General features: G+C 42.2%; 1 protein-coding gene across 3 annotated transcripts in view; it reads left to right on the forward strand.

Annotated features, from left to right (window-relative positions):
- Nucleotides 1-8,129, forward strand: part of ABTB3 (ankyrin repeat and BTB domain containing 3) — a 187,641-nt gene extending 179,512 nt beyond the window's left edge. For all 3 annotated transcript variants that reach the window (XM_055710670.1, XM_055710671.1, XM_055710672.1), the window contains one exon: nt 85-8,129. In XM_055710670.1, coding sequence (XP_055566645.1) covers nt 85-294 — 210 coding nt within the window. In that variant the 3' untranslated portion in view covers nt 295-8,129. The remainder of the gene's footprint in view (nt 1-84) is intronic.
- Nucleotides 8,130-19,576: the final 11,447 nt, after the last annotated feature.

Genomic DNA, 19,576 nt, shown 5'->3' on the forward strand with positions numbered 1-19,576 from the left:
TGTTTGTGTGCAGCTCTTATGCACTGTGTTTGCTGAGTGGGTTTTATCAGAATGGTTATTTTTCTCTGATTTCACTTCTCGTAGTTTCTTGGAGTCACAGAACTATCTTCCTATTGTGAAGGCTACTTTCTGAAAAATATGATGGTCCTCATTGAAAACGAAGCTTTCAAACAGCTGTTGTATGACAAGAATGGAGAAACGTCTGGTCAAAATGTACTACAGGACTTACAGAGGACGTTGGCCACAAGGATTCAATCAATTCATTTGTCTTCTTCAAAGGGCTCCATTGTGTAATGCTGAGGAAGATGGTAACCCTCTAATAAAGACCCTGCAAGTTAAGTCTGCTGTTGCAGTTGCTTAAACCCATTGCAGTTGCTTAAATGACTACAAAAAAGAAAAAAATTAGAAAATTCTACTTTGCATCCCAATAGTTCTGTGTTGGCCAGAGGTGCTGCACTGGGGCTGCAGCCACGTTTGGATGAGGGAATACAGAAAACAAAGCTTCTTCGTGTTTTTGAGCAAACAGGGTACAAGAGTATCCAGTGAATCACTGTCGTACTCAAATTCTGAACACACACACGTGGTTATGGAGCTTGATGCCAACAAAAGCCAGAACTCGCTTCAGTGAACAGCAGAAGCTCCAGCCTGAGCGGTGGTGCCAGGGAACACCCAAACTGACCGATTAATCGTTTAAGGCGGATTTGTTCCAGTGTTACATATTTAAGAACTATAACTATCCCAGAGTCCATTACCTTGTGCATTTAAGAAATGTAAGAACTGTTATTGCTGTCAAGCAAAGATCAACTGTATTAGAGAGTGGGTAAGACTGTTACAGCTGAGGAAATATACTGGCAGATTTTTAGGGGTGGGAACTTTTTAAATTGTTCATAAAAAATAATGGGGTGGCCTTGTAGTTTAAAAACTATTTCTTAAGCTTAAAACTTCATTTTCGACAGAGCTGTGTTTGAGAATCTATGTAACATGTTTTGTTTTTTTAAATGGTAAAATGTACATTGTGTAAACATACATGTGATCAAGTTTTGCTTGTATTCTTTCCTAGGGTGGTATAATCTTGCCTAACAGGCTGTGGTTACACCAAAGAGGTACATTACCCAGACTATCTCTAATACAGTAGTTTTGGGGGCAGGAGAACTGCATGCTTCTCGTGATTTGGGGTTAAAAACAATGACAAACTCAACATGCATTTGCATGGTAACTGTACCTGTGAAATGTTACATCTGTGCTTCGTTTCGCCAAGACAAATGCAATGTTACTTCTTGTCAAACTTCAGTTGTGAAATCAGCATATTATTTTATTTGGTGCGATTGGTTGTGATACGATACCCCTGGAGACCCTTGTTGAGATGCTGATTTCTGTTTGTTACAGTGAAGGGATAATGAAGGTCTTTACTTCGGTCATGTGTCGATACTTTGCTACTGGCCAGAGATTGTGTCTGAGTTAGACTTTTTAAAATTATAATTAAATATGTACTAAAGAATGATTTCCCACTGTATCCTGAGAATGTATAGGTTATCTACAATGCAAGGTTTGGGTGGGGTGGGATGGGGGTGTGATTTAATGTCAAAGCTTATTTTCTTTTGCAGCATATTGTTAGCAAGACAAATCTGCTACATGCCACAACATTCCTGATGCTCTGTCTCTGAAAACCACAGCAAGTAGGCAAAGATGTTGCCTTCTCCATGGCAAAGTGACATTAATATATTCATTTCGTAGCATGCCGTTCGGAAACTGTGCCCAGTTCATAGATTTTAGAAGTTTTATTTTGACAGTGCATGTTAACCTCTTGTTCTTTTGTTGATGTATCTACGTCAGGTGCTCTTCCATGTTGATAGCTTTTGGCACGCTCAGAGAACACAGTTTTGGCTTTAGTTATCGGCACGGCAGGAAGCTGTTTTATGACTCTGAGGTGTAAAGCCTCCTGTGTGCTTGGTCTTTTAAAGCCTTTACAGTATCTGCAACAAATTACAAAAATGTTTAAACTGCCACTAATGTCACAGAGATGCAGCATGTCAGTCAACTGGACTTTTTTTTCTGCAGAGTACGTGTTCATACAGGATGTTGTCTGGAACATCTAGGTAGTGGTGACTTAGGTGTGAGTGTTGCGATGTTAGAGAAGTGAGACCATGGTTGATGCAACAGCAACACACAGGGGTGCTTGTTACTGTTTGGTGTTCCACCTTATCCATGGGAACCCATCCTTCCATGCCAGTGATAGCTAAATAGGAGCAGACCTCACCCCACAGCTTCATGGTTTAAAATAGAAAAGTTTTTCAAACAATAATCGTGATATTAAAATTCTTCCCTTGGGTACATGTGTAGTGCCAAACGAGGTCATTAGGAGTTGCATACATGTATATCCATAGGCAAAATAGCTTTTTTGGGGAAGCATGCCCACAGGTAGACTGGTGGATAGGCAGTCTGGCATGTAATGCTGTAACGATAGCCGCAGGTGTCATGCCCCTGTTTCCAGCTCAAATACTAACTGTGCTTTGGTAAGGGCATGTAGAGCCCTGTGTGCACAGGCTGCCCGGGGAAGGTGAAGTCCTTTGAGCATTTGTAGGAACCTGCCAGGGACTCATTAGGAAGGAAACATGGGTTAACTCTGTGCTAGTTGTTCTTCTGATGAGAGTATCTGTGGTAATGTTCACTGGGTTTTTTTCAGAGATAAAAGGCTTAATATGTCCTTTGGTGGCTGTACGTGAACTGAGCGGTCACCGTGTCTGGGCACTCTAGGGACAGAGCGCAGCTGCCTCCAAACGTGCGCTGCACAAGTCTGCCCGCAGAGCTGCACTGGCCCGCGTGTTCGCGCGTCCCGCCGCTCCTGCGGGGGATTGTGAAGCTGGATGGCTGAGCACATCAGAAAGCGTGGCAGCGATCTGCTTTGCTGGTGTCTAGCAAACGGCGGGTGAGAACAAGCCCCAAGAAACGATAGTTCAAAACTGTTAAGGAAGGGATTGCAGCTATAAAAGTGTAACTTTTGCCCTTCAGAATGCTGGTAACCCCAAAGTCATAGATGTATAGCTGAAAGGAACCTTAAAAAAGAAAGAATCATGACGTTCAATTCTGTTTTGACCTGTGACCCGCATCGCTTTTGCCAGCAGAAGAGCCAGCCCCTGTGTAACCCTAGCATTTGTTTCTCCTGGAAGTAGCCAGCAGACCTTTGTGGATCCACAGACCAGAGTCTGAAAACTGCTATTTTAGCCCACCTCTCCTGCTGTGAGGCTGGGTGAGGTCTAGCTGAACCATGCCAGACAGTGCACAGCTTGCAGGCTCTTGAAACATCCCATGTCGGGGATCCATGATCTTCACCACCCTCGTAACTGGAAGGTTTTCCTAAGAGTCTATGTGGAATTTCTTCAATGCGAATTAAGCACTTTTTCTTCAAGCCCTGATTGACAAGAAGAACAGATGATCTTATAGGATCTTCTTAAGAGATTGTTCTATGCATGAGAGGAATTATCATACTTTCCTTACTAGTATAGTCTTTCATAGTTCTTTTTTTTACTAGTATTTTCTAGGTCTCTTTTATTTTTGCTGTCATTTCCCTCATGACTCCCCAGTTTCCCCAAAAAGCAGTACTCCAGCAGCGGTTTTATGCACTAACAAGCAACACAGAGTAACTGTCTCCTGTGGTTTATGTTATGTAGAACGTATCAGAAACTATATCCCAGAATATTCTCTACAAGAACATCCCATGGCTGGCTTTGATCTAGTCTGTCTTCTGTTAGAATTCCTGGGTGAGTTCCTGCTGCTTTCCCAGGAGTTCCTATTTTTATTTGTGCATTTGTTTGCTATACCTTCCAAAGTATAACACTTTCAACTTGTCTTTATTAAATTTGTTCTGCTTTAATCGGGGCAATTTCCCCACTTCATCAAGATCAGTTGCAATTTTGATCCTGTCTTCTAGCCTGTTCCATAATCTCCCAAGCTTTATTATACATAGCTTCATGCATGGATTCTTCATTCCATTAATCTGGAGCTGACAGGGGGAAGGGCTCTGTTGTCAATTTAATCTAAAAAGCAGTGTGAGTTTCAGTAGGTGCACATGAATATCATCCCTATCAGATAAGCCTCTTTCCAGCAGAGCGTTTTATTAGCATTTTTTAGAGCTGGCATTATCATCTTAGAAAACAAAAAGCCTTCTGGTTCTTTACTGTTTGTATGAGTTGCAATAATTTACAAATTTTGAGGGAAAATACTGCCTCCCATCTAGGTGAAATTGAAAAAAATACAACATCCATAGAAAAACTTGTGATTTCCTGTCTTTTTTCTTTTTTTAACCATAACTTTACAGCCTGTAATGAGTGAAGGGCTGTTTCAGTTCCTTTCCATCTTTCTTTTTTTATAATAATCCACTGCTGTAATACTTGAGGACTTACAAGCATCCTGCCCCTTCCTCATGGCAGATCTTTCCTTTTGCCTCTCTGCAAGGTCCTCCCTTAGTTTCCGGAATTTCCTCCCATTTCCACTTTGCCTCATGTGCTGCCAGTGTCCACACTTCCCAGTTTTTTTTACTCTAGAGCCCTGTTGGATCCCTTCCCAAGCCCAGAAAGGACATCTGTGTTCTCCTGAATAGGCAATTTTCGCATAATTGGCTTGAGAGCTGGGAAGAGAAAAGGGTGGGGAATGTAGGAGGGCAAAGGTTCTGGACATCACAGAGGAAGGCTGGTATTCTTTTCATGACAAATTTCAGCACTGTCTACTTGTTTCTCAGATTTTCCCCTGATCTATTCCTTATGCCTGCTGTCCTCTAAACACAGCTGGTAGCCAGATGCTCTCCGTTCTGGAAAAGGGCCAGGTTTTTAACGGCTAAGACTTTTTCCCCAGCTAAAACTTTTGCCTGCTTGGTCTCAGCTTCGGAGTAGATTTGTGCAAATGTCTATTAAAGACAGAGGAAACATCTTTAAAAGAGGTGTGAAGGCTTAGTAGCCAGGCTCCTATTGGCACTAATGAGAGCTGCTTGCTGAATCCTCCACATGCTGCTTTTGACACTGAGCCTTTTTGTATGGAATATCCACTGGCTTCATACCAGACGTTGCACAGTCCTGGATGGGCTGCAGTGTGCGGTGTGCTGGGGTCTTTCAGAAATTCTAGTTTTGTTTCAACAGTGTAGCACAATATGCTGCTCTTTGAAGGTTAAAAGAAAAAGGAAAATCCTTGGTTTGCACTGAAATAAACTGCTCTGAGGTGGTGCAGTGAGAAAAAAGAAAGGGCTTCTCTTCTTTCCCCAGCCCGTACCAGTCTAAAATCAAGAGGAGGGTTCTGTTAACAGCATGCAATGCAGCTTAGATCTGTGGGGACTCAGGCATGCGGGACCCTGTTTAAGAGGGGGTTTTATGTTCCAGAAAAATACAAGTGGTAAAGTCACACATCCACATACTTAAGGCAAGGCTCAGGCCATGCTAGAGAAAAAAACATTGCCAGTACTCTTGTCTATAGGTTAAATCCTAGGAGAGGCTGAGACCCTCTAGAACTTGTCAGTTGCAGGTATTCGGTGTCCTTCAGGAGCTGGCTCTGTCTTAAAAATATTGCTGAAAGACGGCATCCTGCATTCACTAAAGCTGCCTCTGAAGTCAGTGAATAATTATTTTTTTCTATGAACGACAGTTACTTAAAGACTTGAAGTTAGTTTGTTTGACAAATTGTCTTTCATGTGAGGCTCTGCAAGTGCTTTACAGAAATGAAGGGCCTGATGTTGCTTTCATCCTCTGGCTCAGAGATGTTGAAATGTCTAAGCATTAAAAAAGCTGCTTAGGATTTGTCCTAATATTTAATAAACTAGCTTGCAGAAAGTTAGCCTTGAATTAGCACTCAAATCATATCTGAAACCCCATAGACGAGAACATTGCTGATTTTTGATGTCTGCCTATAAACACAACATTTATATCTCTAACTCACAGCACTTCCAATCACATTTTCCCTACATTTATAACAAAATCAATGTTCTGTTATTTTTAACTTGTAATTTATTTGAGGTAAGATCTGTTCTCTTCAGTGAGTGAAGGCCAAGGCTGCCCACTGACCAGATCATCACATTTCAGTACAACTGCACCTGACCTGCCATTTACAACTGGCTTCCAAGGGCAAAAAATAGCCAAGCCGAGTCTTCAGCTGTGAGTCAATGATCTGTGAGTTCAATCAAACCGCTGCTGAGAACATTACAAATGCGTGCCCAAAGCAGAAGGGAAACCTGGAACCCCACAGAAGCTAATGGGCATTTGTCAGCTGCCTTCACTGAGCCTAAGAACTGGGGAAGCAAGCTCAGCGTGGATAGCAGGGGGTACTCAATTTCTTTTTGTTGCCATTAAACTGTCATTCTTTCAGCTTGGTTCAAGACTTAGTGCGTGGAACAGCCATGGGTGGCCTAGTGCATATTTGTCTTAGGTGCATGCAAAGAGCTCAAATTGTGGTATCTCACATTCTTGAGTCAGTAGTCTTGGTAGATGTTGCTTTTGTGCTTTGCTTGGACTGCTTGTCACTAAAATGCCCAGGAGACATGGCAGCAACTTACAAGAGAGGTTGTGTTGGTTGGGTAGGTTAAGTTCTACAAAAATCTTGTGGTTTGCAAGCTGTGTTGTTTAGTTTACTAAAACTGTCCATCTGATGTACCAGAGTGGCAATTTCGGTGTTTGTTTTGCTTTGGAGAGGCATTTTTCATCCTCCTTTGGGCTTACAGGTTTGTTCTTTCATCCTGCAGAGGTGTTGACACTGTGCAAATGGGCATGCTTGGGTTAGGTGCAGGTTCCTGTCTGTGTTGGATGGCATGCTAGTGAAGAGGCCTCACTCAGTAAGTGAAGAGGATTAGGTACCAGAATTTGAGTATCTAACCCCAGATGTTTGCCTTGGATTCCAGAGGTACAGTGTTCCCTGTTTCCTGCTTCATTTGTTCTCCAGCTCAGAGTTTCCATGAAATCAAAGGGGAGGGGAGGGTAGAAGACAGGGCAGGGGGAGAGGAAGAGCAGCCCCATCTCCCACCCCTTGCTTGGCATCCCCAACCAGCCCGTTTGGCTCTGGTCTCTTCAGTGCTCACACGGGGTTTGCTCAGTCCCACTGCTCACATACGGCCATGGAGCTCTAGCAGTTGGTAGCTTTTCTTTGTCCTTATAAATATCTTCACAGCTGCAGCTGCAAGAGCGAATTTGCCTCAGCCCTTTTTTGTGCAGTTAACTGGTCTTTCCACTTTCCATCGTCTCTGCTGCTGTGTTTTCATTAGAGCTTCCATTACTTGGCTTTGCCCTGTGCAGTGAGAGGCAATCTTCTTTCTTACTGCCTTTCTAAAGCAAATAAAGACAGGGGAAAAAAATGCTCTGAAATACCCAATCAGAAATCATTCATGGTTTAAAATAAGCCACGTTAGAAAATGGAGATGCTCAGACACACACACAAAAAAGACACCCACTTCAGAAAAAGCCAATGCGTTAGGAGGTCATTTTAATTAATTAAGGTTAAAGCCTTAGCACCTCTTATGTTCTAGCAGGGACAGATTAACATGGTTGAAAACATCTGGACTTGTTCAAGTGAGTCCAGCCTTACTCTTTCCCCTTCCCAGCAGTGGATAAATTGACTGTGCTATAGCTTCCTGCGTGAGAGGCATTCAAATGAGCCTCTCCAAAGTCTGGTTCTCTCTGTTCTGTGTAGCTTTTAAAGAACTTACAGCACACCTGTGGGCTGAAATTTGCTCCTGAGCACAGTCAAAAGCCCCCTGTGCCCCAGCGCTGGCTGTGCCTCACCGGGGCAGAAGGTAGGAAAGCAGCACAGGAAGCCCCTGGAGCCTCATCAGAGGGAAAGCTGCTTCTCCAGCATCCAGGCATTCACTTCATCAAATACCCTGCTAAACCTGCTCAGGCCTGGGTAGACCACTGATAGACGAATGTGGGACAGTCGGTTCGGTACCTTGGGAACTGATTTTTGCCTTGCAGTTACTGAGCCAGCGACTAATTGTGCCATTTGGGGGCATGGTGGAATGTGCAGTCTTCCTTGAGTTGTGAGTTTATGTTTAGCCACTGAAGAATACAAGGACTGAAGGAAACTATCTGAGAGCTTTTTGACCTCATGATCCTGGCTAAATTCCAATTAATACCAGAAGAACTTGACTTATGTCTCGTTGGTACATTTAGACCAGTATGTTGCTTCCTGTCTGTATTTCTCTGAGTGCTGTGGCTGCTGTATGTGCTGTACCAATGGGGAATAGAGGTTCCTGAGCATTATCCGTACAATAAGTAAGTCCCACTCTGCAATGCAGGGCATTCCTACTGATCTCCTCAACATTATGTGGAAGGTTGAATAATGCATCTCAGCTGTTTACAGCCCCGAGATAAGGTCAGTGCTCTTTTCCCCACGCTCTCTTCATTCTGCCAACTGCCACGCAGCAGCAAGATCTGGAACCTGCATTTTTTCATCATAATATAATGAAAAGCAGCAGAAAAAAGCCACAGGTAATACAACATTCTCTCACCCCACCCACCCCCTACAGCAACTGGTGGGCTACTAGACTGTTCTTTAGTCCTGCTCATCTGAAGCTTGTTGTAATGCCACTTGTGCATTAGTTGTCTTTAGAGCAGGCTTTTGATTAGGTTGAAGTCTGGAAAGCATCTAAAGTCATTGAGGACAGAAGCAGCATTGTAAAATAATTTGTTCTATATCATCTGAGCTTTGTGTTTTCTGCTTCTTAGTGGCTTTTGGTGTTGTGTCTGTTGTTGTTACTTACTGGGAAGAAAAAGTTAAGCATACGCAATGCTTCAGATTTTCTGTCCATCTTTATGTGTTTGTATGTTAGAGAGAGTGTTGGACGGTAAATAGATCTACAAGATATGTTATGAGGCGTGAAATCATGTTTGTAATGAGATTTCTTGTTAATGGCAGTCAGCCTTCCTTGATGCTGAGCATTAATGCAATATCCGTTAGTGCTGCTAAACCTCCCTCCGCTCCACTTTCCCAAATGGGTTTCACTTTGTACCTAGTTTAGCATTTATAAATATTTGATACAAGGTTCAAGAAGTAATCTACATGTTAAATGAAGGATATACGAATGTTCTAGGAAAAATACAAGTTAAGATTCTACTATAACATCATTCACAAACCAAACATGAAAGCATGATAAAATTTGCCCCATTAAAATTGCTGGAAGCCTTTTAATTGATTTTTCTAGTCTGTGGATTAGGTCTGTTTTCCATCTCTCTTTCATACTATGTCAGCTTTGAAGTCTTTGCGCATCTCGCACTTTCCAAGCCGAATGCGTATCTGTAATTAGAAAGCACAGTCTTGATCTTTTTAAATGGGGAAGCAATCCTTCCTCTGTCATCCACTTCTGAAGGGCTGGCTGGTTTTGTATCTTTATGTTTACCATTGAAAACAACAGTTGAATGGGGAAATCCCAGAGTGAGCATCCTGAACAGACAGAAGAGCTAGCACTGTCTGTGGGACAACTCCTTGCTTCCTTCTTTCCTCTTCACATCTACTCCCACTTGTCCCTGAGATGTCTTTGAACTTAAAGCTAGAAAAGAAAAACGAAAATGAGAGGAAAGGATGTGCTAGAAAGGAGATGGTTTCTAGAACAGTGCAGAACCATAGAGTTAATCTTGATTTTTTTCAGTTTTAAGGCAGACTCCTAATTTGTGTCATATAAACCCGGGAATGGTTATGATTATTTTACATTTATGATTGTTACGAATTTGGGTTTGGTTTTTTTTCCTAGCAAAATAGTTTTGTTTGCTGTCATCTGTCATCTGTTGTTGGGCTTTTATGGGAAGCTTTCACTTCACTTTTTATTAAGAAGCAAATGAAAGATCACACAACCCAACAGTAAGCATCAGCAAACACAGAGATACTGTGCTTCATCCCACAGATGTAGCTTAAATACCGGTTTCTGGCCTCACAGGCATGTTTGAGGTCATCTACAAGTAACAACACAGGTGAAACTTTCTTCCCCTTTGCTTATCCGTTTATGATGGATAAAAATAAAATAGCGGAGAGTCAGAGTACAGACAATAGGAGTGCAGGTGTTTTTCAGTAGAGTATAGCTAAGAAATACAAATGTTGCTGGAACCAAATATTTTTCCTCAAAAAGACAGATAAGACATCTGGAGCTCATTTGAAGATGTCAGTCTCTCAAGTGCTGTTAGAAGCCTTTGAAAACTGCTTGTTTTGTGTTGTTAATGTTCCAGAGCAAACCATTCTACTGAAGACAGTAACTGAGGGCCCTCTGAAACGAGGCAGAAGGGAATGTATTAAAAATAGAGGAGCACAGCCATAATTTGAAGTGGCAGCTTTTGTCCACTGTGTCCACAACTTGAATATTATTTTAAAATGTGTGTTTGTATTTAATGTCTTTTTATTTTTTCATTACTGTTTTTAAAATTAACATAATTTTCTCTTGAGTATAATGTATTCAGTCAGCAAGATCAGAAACCTCTATGTGTTGTATCACATAATCAGGTCTTCAGCATAAACGTTGGGAAAATGAAAGCATCTTCTCCGAGTGCACCTTAGGTTATCTTAAACCCCATTCTGTCTCATGCTGATCCTTTTAAAATCTCCAATGAGATTATAATTCATTTGTCATTGCTAAATGTCATTTTGTTAATACTGTACAAAGGCAGGGTAGCATGTGAAACCAACAGGTTGGTTTTTTATTACTGTGTTACTCTGAAAAAGAAAAACTCACCAGATCTTTGTTTCTAGTGTGAAATAGTCCCCTTAGTATGCTAGGACACATGCAAAGCCTCTGCTCCGAATGTCACATTATAATTAAGTTACAAAATGGAGAAAAATGGTATTAGGGAAAGATTTTTGAGAAACTTGGCTCCAGTGGTGCAGAACATGCACTTGTTGAAGTCTCCTCTCTCTCTCTCTTATGAAGTCAGTGGGAATCTTTAATGGGAGTTACTGCAAGGCTGCATGTTTTTTTAATGCAGTAGCAAATATAATTTCCCATCCAGTCATCTGCACAGTTGTGGTTGGTACATCATAAAGGCTGAAGGCCAAATGCTGCTGTCATTGCACACAGCACCTCTACTTCAGCGGGGATCATAAATGTGTACTTAAGTCACATGAATTAGTTGCACAATTTTGAGGTTTTTTGCTGAAGAGAAATGGGAGAGGTTAGGCTTTCCTTCTGCTCATTGATCACAGCCTTTGTGTTTCCAATGACTTTATTAGAAGCATCGTGTATTTACATGCTGCACAGTGGGGCCTGCGTGGGGTGGGAAGGATTTTTATGAATTTAGACCTGCCTAAGAAAACATCAACTATTCTAATTTTAGACAAGTTGCATTCCATATCCATCTGTTTAGTGGATCAGTCTAATGTTTACTGTTCAGTAAATAAAGTAAATTACATTTGGTCTTTTTTTTTTTTTTTTTTTAAGTTACTTTGAGGGCATTGCCTGCTGTCAGCTAGTGTACAAAAGTGCTAAGGACTTCCAGACATACCCTTAGGGCCAAACTGTGCCGGCTTCACATACCACAGTCCCATCAAAAGCAAGAAAATCTGGGCTGGGCACGTGAACTGCAAACCCCTCAATGTCCGGTTACATGTCCTGCCTCATTTCATAGAGATTGATGACTTTCTGGGAAAAAAGAAACCCACATGGTGCCAATTCACCCCAGTTAAAAATGTATTGAAGTCAAGGGAATTATATTAGACATGACTGGAGTCTACCAAATCCAGCCCTGTGCATAGGCAGAACTCCAAGGGAAAGTAACGGGAGTTTCCATTACAGAGTTTGCAGAACAAAGCCTATGTAATGAACTATGACTATGACAAAATGTCAGCTTTGTGTAAACTCTCCTGGTGGGTCTGTATAAAGGTTTTTAAGAAATCTTTGTTGGAACACACCAGAGAATAACAAACTTGCACATTGATAGAATAGCTTTATTTGTATATACTCTATGTAAATTTTAAACCAGAGGATACGTGTCATTCCTTGTACATATCTGACTAGAACGGTGGCAGTGCTGTGCACTGCTGTTTAGGATATCCAGGTTCTCCAGTCTTGGGTTTCCCACTGTAAAGGCTGCAGGAAACTGCTTCGGACCAGCCAAAACATGGGATGGATAGATGCTCACCACCAACTGCTTAGAAATGAAGGAGCAGGAATTGGAACATAAATTGGCTATGGAGAAGATTGCTTGCCTCCACTCCTGGCTAAAGGACAAGTGCCTCCTTCGCTGTCATCTCCAACAGAAGTGATTTATGGTCAGAGTGTGGAGAACATTCAGAGCCCTATTTGGATCAGTCTTTCCTAGGGCCTGAGCTTATAAGGAACCCACACTTCTGGTGTAACGTGGGAAGGTCTACGAAAAAGCAGACATTTACCTATCTGTCTGTCTGTTACCTAATATCCCAGTGTTTCTGTATTGAATGGTTTCAGTAACCTGTAAAACAAGTGATTGCTCCTGTTGTGTTACTGCTTTGAAATTCTTTGCATGCACTCTTGCATATAATTCTTTAAGAAAAGAAATTATACATATTATATATATAGTAGCTTGCAAAATATTCATGTTGAAGAGCCATGTTTTGTGCAAATTGTACATTTATGTTGTGAGCAATATTGCAATATGAACTTTTATTAGTTGTTGGCATTAAAACTTGTTTTTATTGATAGTAATTTTGTCACATTATTTTTGAGTGTATGTATGTATCCCAAGCTTTCAAACTCAGGCATTAGATCGACTACTGAAGGAGACCTTTTCTGTGCTGTAGAAATAGCACAGGCTTCCAGTAAATAAGGCAGGTCTGCAGGTCCCATTCAGTTTAATGCAAGCTGCAAGGCTGATTATTCACGCAGTTTGTCAGGCCAGTACTTCTCTTTTGTCAGTGCTGGAATTTGTGTTTGGTATGAGGACGCTGTGGCCCTCATCTGTAACAGAACTAAAACCCCAACCCTGCAAAACAAAGTGCTTAACTGCTGCTGCCCTCTGCCTCTGCAGGTGCTTCAATATAAATACAGTGAGGACTTAAGAAACTTCTGATTTCCTGCCGGATAGCCAATGTTCTATTTTCAAATGTTCATGCTACATAGTTTTCAATTTAGGGGCTAGATAAAAGTCTAATACCGGTATGGCTTTAGGAAAGCTACAGTGTTTAGAGCTTGACCTTGAAACTTTCACCTGATTTCTGAACATCTTTGGTGGCTTTGTTTGCTCAGTGTTTACCTCTGAGAAATGTATGCTATTGATTTAAATGTTTAATATATTGACTGCCTTTTTTTGTATATTTGTTATCATAAAGGTTTGGTTTAAATGCTAACAATTGTGGTCTATTTTCAGACTTTAAATGACATACGGTTCTGTATTTGGAAGGCAAAGTTATTAATTAATATAGCAATTTGGTATTTTATTCCTATTTTATACAGCTGTCCCCATAGGTTATTATCAGATGGCAATGAATATTGCTGAACAGCAGGTGGAACTCCTTTGAGTGTGTTTATGAGCCATCTCTGTTCAATAAAAATTCCATTGTTTTCTAGCCTAGGAAATGGCTGCTGTGAGTGTTTTTCTTGTTTCTTCTCTTCAGGTGTTTCTCAATGTACTTCAGACAGCAGCAGGACTGGGCTTCTCCCAAGAACCATCTCCCAGAAACCACACACGTTCAGGATTTTACATCTGGAAGTCCTGGTGCAGTTGTCCCCCATACACCGCTGTCGGTATGGTGCTGTGCATGTGAAGAAATGACATGGAGCCTGTTCCCAAAAACTTTGCTCTGAGCCCTGATCTGGTAAAAAATGGGCACATAAGACACAGGAATGGGGCTCCGTGGTGCTTAAAATTAAGCATCTGCAAATGCATTGTAGCCAGACAGCTTGGATGCATGAAGACCCCAAAGGCAGAAGCTTGCTTCATTACACAGCATTGCTGCAAGTGCATACAAATAAGTTGCAAATGAGTATCTCAAAGAGAAGTAAATAGAGGCAACTGAGTAACTTTGGCGTGAGCATAAAAATCATGCTTTGAAAAATATTTTTATTTTAGCATTTTTTTACTTTTGTAATCAATTTACAATGTTTTCTGTCTTGTAGGTTTTAGTGGATTTGGAGTCAAGTCCTTTCTTCATAATGTACCAGATTATTAAGAAATAGGTCGGTCCTGGAGGCAAAAGGTGGTAACAACCTTACAAGTATGGCCTATATGTGAGTTGTGGAAGTGAGACACCACTTGCGCCAGACTGGGTGACTGTCCAGACCAGGATCATGGCTCTGTCAGGTGCGCTTGGGCTCAGCTGTCCAGGAGCAGAGTTTGAAAAGCAGCTCACAGGGAACCCTACAGCTGCCAGAATTTTGTAAAAGATGCAGGCCCCCTCGCCTGCCACCCCAGTATCGGGGAAAAAACAAAGCAAGCTTCACATGTAGCAAGCTGGGATGATCTGTCTCCTTTCCCAACCAGTGATACCAGAACAATTGAAAAACATTATTTCTGGGCATCCAAGTTAACTCTGCAGTGAGAAAAATAGTGAAGTTGAGCTGTAATTGTAAAAGAATCCTCTGGCTTCTCTGTAAACTCATCTATGATCTTGCTATATTCAGTTCACTTTTTTTTTTTTTCTTTGAGGCTTTTCTGGACAATATTAATGTGTAGAGACTGAGGGCTATGGCACATGTTCACTGAACTAATTAAGGTTTAGGACAGTCTTGCCCACTGCTGTGTTTTCTCCTTTCCAGGGCAGAAATGGGCAGCATACTGGGGCTCACCTAGAGGAGCCTCAGATTTTGTCCAAAAGCACTGTCAGAAGTGCTTGAGGTAGGTCTGCTGATGGAATCAGTAGACGAGGCACCTGTGTAACATAAAAAAGATCATTGTATTTCTCAGTTTGACTACTTAGAAAGTAACAATAACATTTAAACCATTCAGAAATAATAATATTATTTTTTTTAATCTGCATCGTGGCTTATACAGGCATATGCTACACTACTGTGTAGCAGCATCAGCTAAATTTTTCCATGTCAACAGAGCTTTATCTTTTCATGAACATTTCTGCAGTGAATGGATGTTTCAAAGAAAATGTTATTCCAGAGCAGCACGTGGGCTGGCTATCTCTAAGCTTTGCTATGAAGATGTGAGACTACAAGGTAAATGACATCTGAGAACCTGTGCACATATCCTTGCAGGCTGCCATAGACAGCACAGCCCTACTGCCTGGCTGTCTTCCTAGAGCTTATGAGCCCCTCTGCTCTACAAGTGCGGTGTGCAGTGTAGGAAGTTGGAGTCTCCTCCTGGTATAATGGCTATCTGAAGCAACCAATGCTGAGCAATATACTTAGACTCGGAGCAAATAAACATGTGCCACCATTGAGACAAATACTGGCACTAATGTCTCCCATCGCTCCCATGGTGCTGGAGGGGTGAGAGTCTTCAGGTGTTTTGATGTGTCCATCTGCCCTCAGGGGTGTGATGTGGCCCTACCGCACACACCTGTGCTACTTCTCCCAGCGCTTACCCAAGTGTACACTGACGCTGTGGACCTCTGGTTGGCACACCCTGGAGCTGGAGGCCGTAGCAACGTCTGGGGAGTGTACACAGACCCCACTTCCCGCCTGCTGTGAGAACAAGCATTACGGGGCAGAACTCGTATAACTTGGCCAAGTCCCAGCACATGGAGCACTGCCAGCTGTTTTTTCCCATACTCATATGTTTACTGGCTTTCCTTTACTAGTAAATCCTTGGCATGTTGGATTGTTCTATGCTTCTTTTCAACTTTCTTCATTTTCTCTGTGTAAGTTGGCCAAGAACAGCTTGCTAGATTCTTTACTGTAGTGTCCTACCTAATGCGCGTCATGGTTCTTCCTCTTCTGCATGCCTCTGTTCCTCTCAGCTCTCTACTCCTGTATCTTGGTAGACCAAAGCATTTAAAGTTATTTTTCTCTATTGGCTCTATGTGGCAAATGTGACTATTCTCCATATCCAGCCATCTTTTTTTCTGCAGCTTGCTGAGAGGGCACTGATGATATTTCTTTCCTTTCCTTTATATCAGTTCCAGCACTATCTGACAGCAATCATTGCAGGGATGATGGCATTCTCACTCCCAAGCCCTCAGCATGGATTTTGGGCGAGCAGATGCTCTGTAAGCACACGCCTCTGCTCTGATAATGCATTCACTGTATCCCAATAAGGATTTAATGCCTTTAATGAGTATCTGGTTCACATTGAGATCACACTTATGTCTAGACATAGTTAAAAGACAAGTGACAGACCTAGTTTATTCCATAAAGTTAGGCAAAGAGCACCAACACCAATACATAACGTCTGGGAGAATAAGCCTTTGTGCAAGGATGTTTTATCTTTTAAAGTGAGGAGGTTGGTGCTCTCCCAGAGAACTCCTTAAGGAGATCATAGATGAAAGAAAACCAAAGCAGCCTTGTTTCAACTACCTGAAAACTTAGCTTTATGCCGAGCTATCAGTTCAAGAGTTCTTCCCTCCAGGCTATGCTGCTGTGTGCAAACAGGGTATGTAGTCTCCCTTGACAAGATGCTGCCCTACTGAGACCTGATCTTCCTTTGGTTTCCTCCCACTATTCATGCTCTGTATTTCACTGAAACACACAGGGAATGCAAATAGAGAATCAAAAGGTAACCTTGAGGACTTGTATGGCTGCCCTTGGTGTTTCAAAGCCACTCTTAAGTACTTCTTTCTTTCTTTCCTAAGTTAGAGGATTTCTTGATGTTGTGACTTTGCTTTTAGCTGTTCAGCATCTCTGGGAATGCAACACAATATTTTGCAGCTCATTTGAGAAAACAGGTGAGTGAGATGCCATGCTAGTGTATCAATCCCTTTCCCCTCTTCTCATCTGAAGAGGTCAGCTGAACCAGCCATAAACCCACAGCATAACTTCTCCCAAAACATGTAAAATTCCCTTTGTTTTCTTGCTTACAGCCTGTATGACTTGCAGTATGAACCTTTTCATGGCCCTGTAGTACCTTCCAGCTGTCATATTAGAAATGTTCACAGTGTCTCTGACAGTTTCATGATTGAAGTGTCAGTGTCCCTGCAAAGCCTTCGGCACTGGAGCTCTTCAAGTTTTCAAATTATTGGAGAGCCTGCTGGCACCACCTGCTTCAACATTTTCCTTCAACAACCAGCTCTCTTCTCTCTTCCACCCTTACTTAGTGTGAAGAGGAATACTGTAGCTCTCTGGGCACCTTGACACAGCCCCTAAAAAAGAAGCTAGACCTTTCCCTTGAGGGAGCCATTGGCTTTTCCCACTGAGCCTGCTATTCTTGACCTGGTAAATCTACACCAGAACAAAAGTTTTCTCTGCTTAGCTAGGTAACTTAATCAGGTTGAACTTTTCTGAATGTTTATGACAACACTTTGAACAAGATACAGGCACATACTTCCTGTTGATGAGAACTATTCAGTCTCACATCTTCAGGTGAAAAGCAGTAGGTTAGGATAGGTCAAATGTGGAGCCAGAAACAGGGGCAATATTTTAGTTCTTTTCACTTCAGACAGGCAGAAGTTTCTGACACCAGAATTGGTGACTAAATTGAAACAATGAAAATCACTACTGTCAAGTCTTGCCTTACTTTGCAGAGGTCCATCGGGATAAAAAGGAACTCAGCTCTGCTCCTCAGAGAATAAGATTCCAGGCACAAACCAGCTCTGGAGGAGGAATACTGCTGTGTCCAATTGATCTCCGATGATTGGGGTGGTGGGTGGGGGTGGTGAAGCCTTTAAGTTTTAGAAGCTCATCTTTAGGAAAGGCCCAAGGCCAGTCCAGAACAGGCTGTGGCATGAGAATGTTTGATGACGATTCTTCTGGTCAGAGACCTTTTATTTCTACAGGATCTGAACTCAGTCCTCACAGCCTTCCTGGGACAGCCATTCAAGTTTTTGTCTCCTGTTGCACGTATCTTTCTTCACAGCCATTTCTTCCACCTAGCAGAGATTTAGAGAGACTTCTGTCAGCTATACAGCCTAGTTCCTGATTAGAACAGCTCTTGCGGTTCGTCCCAAAATTCTTCCAATGGTTGTGTCAGGATTCCATCCAAATTAAGAAATTACCATCTGCTTTCTTCCCTAATCTTCACACCTCTGTGGCTGAATCATCTTTGGACACTGAATACCAAGAAGATTAATGTTTTGCTTTTATGACCTATGAGTCGCCCTGGCTGGTTCCTTGGGGTGAGTGGGCTGTACTGCATTAGAGCTCAGTTACTATCACCTCAGTTGTCTGCAGGGAGCTTCCTGCCTGGGGCACCACTCTTTCAACGCCATCTCTGTGATTGCCAAGGCACTGTGGAACAATAATATATTTAAGAGAATGGTCTTTCTTTTGTTAAGAAGACCCTGAGACCCAATTCCACATTCCCAGCAAGTATATGATGAAGTATTGGAATCACCGAGCATTTATGGACTAAGTCTCAAAAGAGAAGAAAACTTATTAGTACTAACTGCAGTTCTCTAAGCTGTAATATCCATATGCACAGTTGCTACCTGTTTTCCTTCCTTCCTCCTTCCCCAAGTCTCTTTTTTGGTACTTGTGCTGCTGAGCCTCACCACAATACGCTGCTATTTTGTGATTATGTACGCTGTGGGAGACAAGGTAGAGCATGTGTGCCCCCTCTGGGTATTGCTTCAGTAAAAACAAGTCTGGCTCAAGTGTTTCTTGTGCAAACCTCCACACTGTAAACATATATACCTGCAAAAAACCCAAAAACCATCCAGGAAACACAGGCGCTGGGAAAGTAGTTGCCTTCCTCCTCTTAGCTGCGTAACACTCCCCTCTGCCTGTCATTTGGAAATAGCAACCACTTAGACAAAACTTCCCTCAGAATTTGTAGGAAGACTGACAGTCAAACTGTACCCAACTTGTGTGTGGGAGGACAAGAAGGATTGCTTGGGCACTGTAAGAGATGACCAGCAAAGCAAATAATAACAGCCCAGCAAAAAGGCAAGCATACCAAAATGCAAGACTGGTAATTATTTCGACCCCAGGTAGCACTAGGATGCCTGTGCTACAGGGCACTAGAAGGAATAGCTAGAAAAATACAGCTTTTGCCTTCATACATTTGTGTCTACATTAAGACGAAATGCAGCAAATGGCTGAAATGAACAGGGTAGTGAAGAGGTAGTAATATTTTGCTAGATATTTGTTTCTCTCTCACACCAGAACCACAGAAGAATCAGGATAAAAATAATGAAAATGCTGCAGCAGTACTATCTAGTGACATGCAGATGAAATAATGTAGCCATCCTATCTGCCTAGCTGAAGTTCAGTTCCCAGGTCCTTGAGCTTTACCACGAGAAATGCTCCTTCTCCTGACCTCAGCTTCCCATCCATCCAATTTGCAGTTATCCCCTGAATTAAGATTTCGGTGATGAAAACAGCAGTGATTTCTGCATGTAAGAGCCTACCTCCCTGTAAATTCCAGCTGACATTTTATCCATTTTCTCTGACATTCTCTGATCTTCATGCATATTCTCTGATAGTTAACTGGGTTAGGTGGTATAGGATGCTGACATCTGGGAGTGCAAAAAGCCGGGCCTCCCGTGGAGATGCCAGTCCCTCACGGCTTCCTGCAGCTCCCTCTCACCAGCGACTCCCCGCACCCGTTTCTTT

The sequence above is a fragment of the Falco cherrug genome, chromosome 5 (assembly GCF_023634085.1).
Source record: "Falco cherrug isolate bFalChe1 chromosome 5, bFalChe1.pri, whole genome shotgun sequence".
Taxonomy (NCBI): domain Eukaryota; kingdom Metazoa; phylum Chordata; class Aves; order Falconiformes; family Falconidae; genus Falco; species Falco cherrug.